The following is a 1,866-nucleotide window of genomic DNA, read 5'->3' on the forward strand; positions in this document are numbered from 1 at the left end:
TAAAACTCTGATGGGTGTCGGTGTGAAGGTGAGTAGAACAGGTGTGTTTGCTAATTTGAATATCTGCTTATTCAGACCAACGCTTTCTCTCTAACTGTTGTAAAATATTTCGTGGATCTAATCAATCAAAGGCAAACAGGTGAAGGTCTGTTAGGGAGTAAAACTAAGATAAAGTATTTGGATACATTTGTATTCAGACTAACTGCAGACTTCTAGTAAACTCACATCTTTATTGTAACTCATTTGTTTAAGGTAGATTTGACTGAACTGCCTGAACTTTATCAGTTTACCTTTTTTTCATTTTATTAACAGTCATTTTACTATCTTTATTTTACTGTTATTTTATACTTATAATTATTGATTTTTATTCTCTTGATTCACTTACATTATTTAATTTACTGTAATAAGTTTCTCTCTGGGTCTTTTCCTATTACGGTATGTTTTATTTGTCTTGCTACTGAAATGTGTTATTTTATGTTTAGGTTTATTGGAGCCACAGCTTTGTCTCCAACTGACTAGGAAAATACTTCATTTCACTGTTAACTTATCAAAGTGAGGTAAGCAGCTGAATGTTTGTTCACTTATCAAAGCCTTTGCTCTGGTTTGCATTCAGACCAGCTGCAGGCGTGTTGGAGCGCCCCCCGAAGGCTCTAATGTTACACGTCTGTTAAAGCGTTGCTTTCCTCTCGGAGGATGGAGGAAAAGCAACGACAGCCGGAACCAGAACTAGGAGCTCAGAGACATTCAGTTAAATACTAAGGTGGACAAACTGGACTTTTCTGCTCCAGGTCCTAAAGGACCCTCCTCTTCCTCCTCTTCCTCCTCTTCCTCCCTTGGAGCTTAATGTTCTGTTAAAGCTAATTTTTTTTCTCAGGTTCCTAAACATATCAGATGATTTTCCTCCATCCAGGTCCCCATTTAAGCTCCACTGCAGCAGCTCAATGATGCAAAACTAGACTGAAAGAGAAGCTTAAAACATTGAAGCCAAACATCCAGCTGATCATTGTGGCTGAAAACAGCCAGAAACACCTAAAGGGCCCCTGGGGGCCTGAAGATCTGGGTCCTCAGTAGACAGGAGGGCTGGATCAGAACCTTAGGTCCATCAGCTCTGGTCCGGTTCATTGGAACGGACCCAAAGATTCAGAAAAAGACGTTTCTCTGCTGTTTCAGCAGCATTTTATCAGAGTTAGGAGGGATTCTTTGTTAGGAAATAACAGTTTAACCAAAGTTATTTTCAGCACTATGAATAAATCCATGTAAACTCAGCAGTTTATTGATAGAACATCAGGAAACCTGCAGAGTTTGTTAGTCTGCTGGGATTTTATCTGGAACTGGGAGCTCTGGTCAGACTCACATGTTTCCACCTTTCCTCTCTTTATTCCAGGGACACCGTTTGAAGGAGCTGGAGGCCTCATCATCCATGGGAGGTTTGCTCTACAAGAAGGAAACTGTGAGATGGATCCAAAGATGGCGGATCACATCACTGAAACGGGACCCTTTCTGCCTTTTAGTGGTTTGAATAATTATATGTCTGGGAGCGTTCATCTACCTCCTGCTGAGAAACAACTATTCTCGGTATTTTCCTTCCAAAGTGAGGACATGCTCCTGGTCCTCTCCATTTAGAGGGGATTTGGTTTAGGAATATGGTGTTAATCCAGTTTAGATCAGGATCAATGCTAGACCATCCAAGGGTTGGAAATGAATGGAAGTCAATGAGAGGACTGTTAGTGTGTAAAACTCTGATGGGTGTCGGTGTGAAGGTGAGTAGAACAGGTGTGTTTGATAATTTGAATATCAGTTTATTCAGACCAACGCTTTCTCTCTAACTGTTTCGTGGATCTAATCAATCAAAGGCAAACAGGTGAA

General features: G+C 40.6%; 1 protein-coding gene across 1 annotated transcript in view; it reads right to left on the reverse strand.

The window, feature by feature from the left end:
• Positions 1–1,422, reverse strand: part of LOC107094401 (kallikrein-7-like) — a 5,243-nt gene extending 3,821 nt beyond the window's left edge. Inside the window, exon 1 of the mRNA XM_015389974.1 lies at positions 1,365–1,422. Coding sequence (XP_015245460.1) covers positions 1,365–1,422 — 58 coding nt within the window. The remainder of the gene's footprint in view (positions 1–1,364) is intronic.
• Positions 1,423–1,866: the final 444 nt, after the last annotated feature.

This window comes from Cyprinodon variegatus, unplaced genomic scaffold (genome assembly GCF_000732505.1).
Source record: "Cyprinodon variegatus isolate N-32 unplaced genomic scaffold, C_variegatus-1.0 Scaffold481, whole genome shotgun sequence".
Lineage (NCBI taxonomy): Eukaryota > Metazoa > Chordata > Actinopteri > Cyprinodontiformes > Cyprinodontidae > Cyprinodon > Cyprinodon variegatus.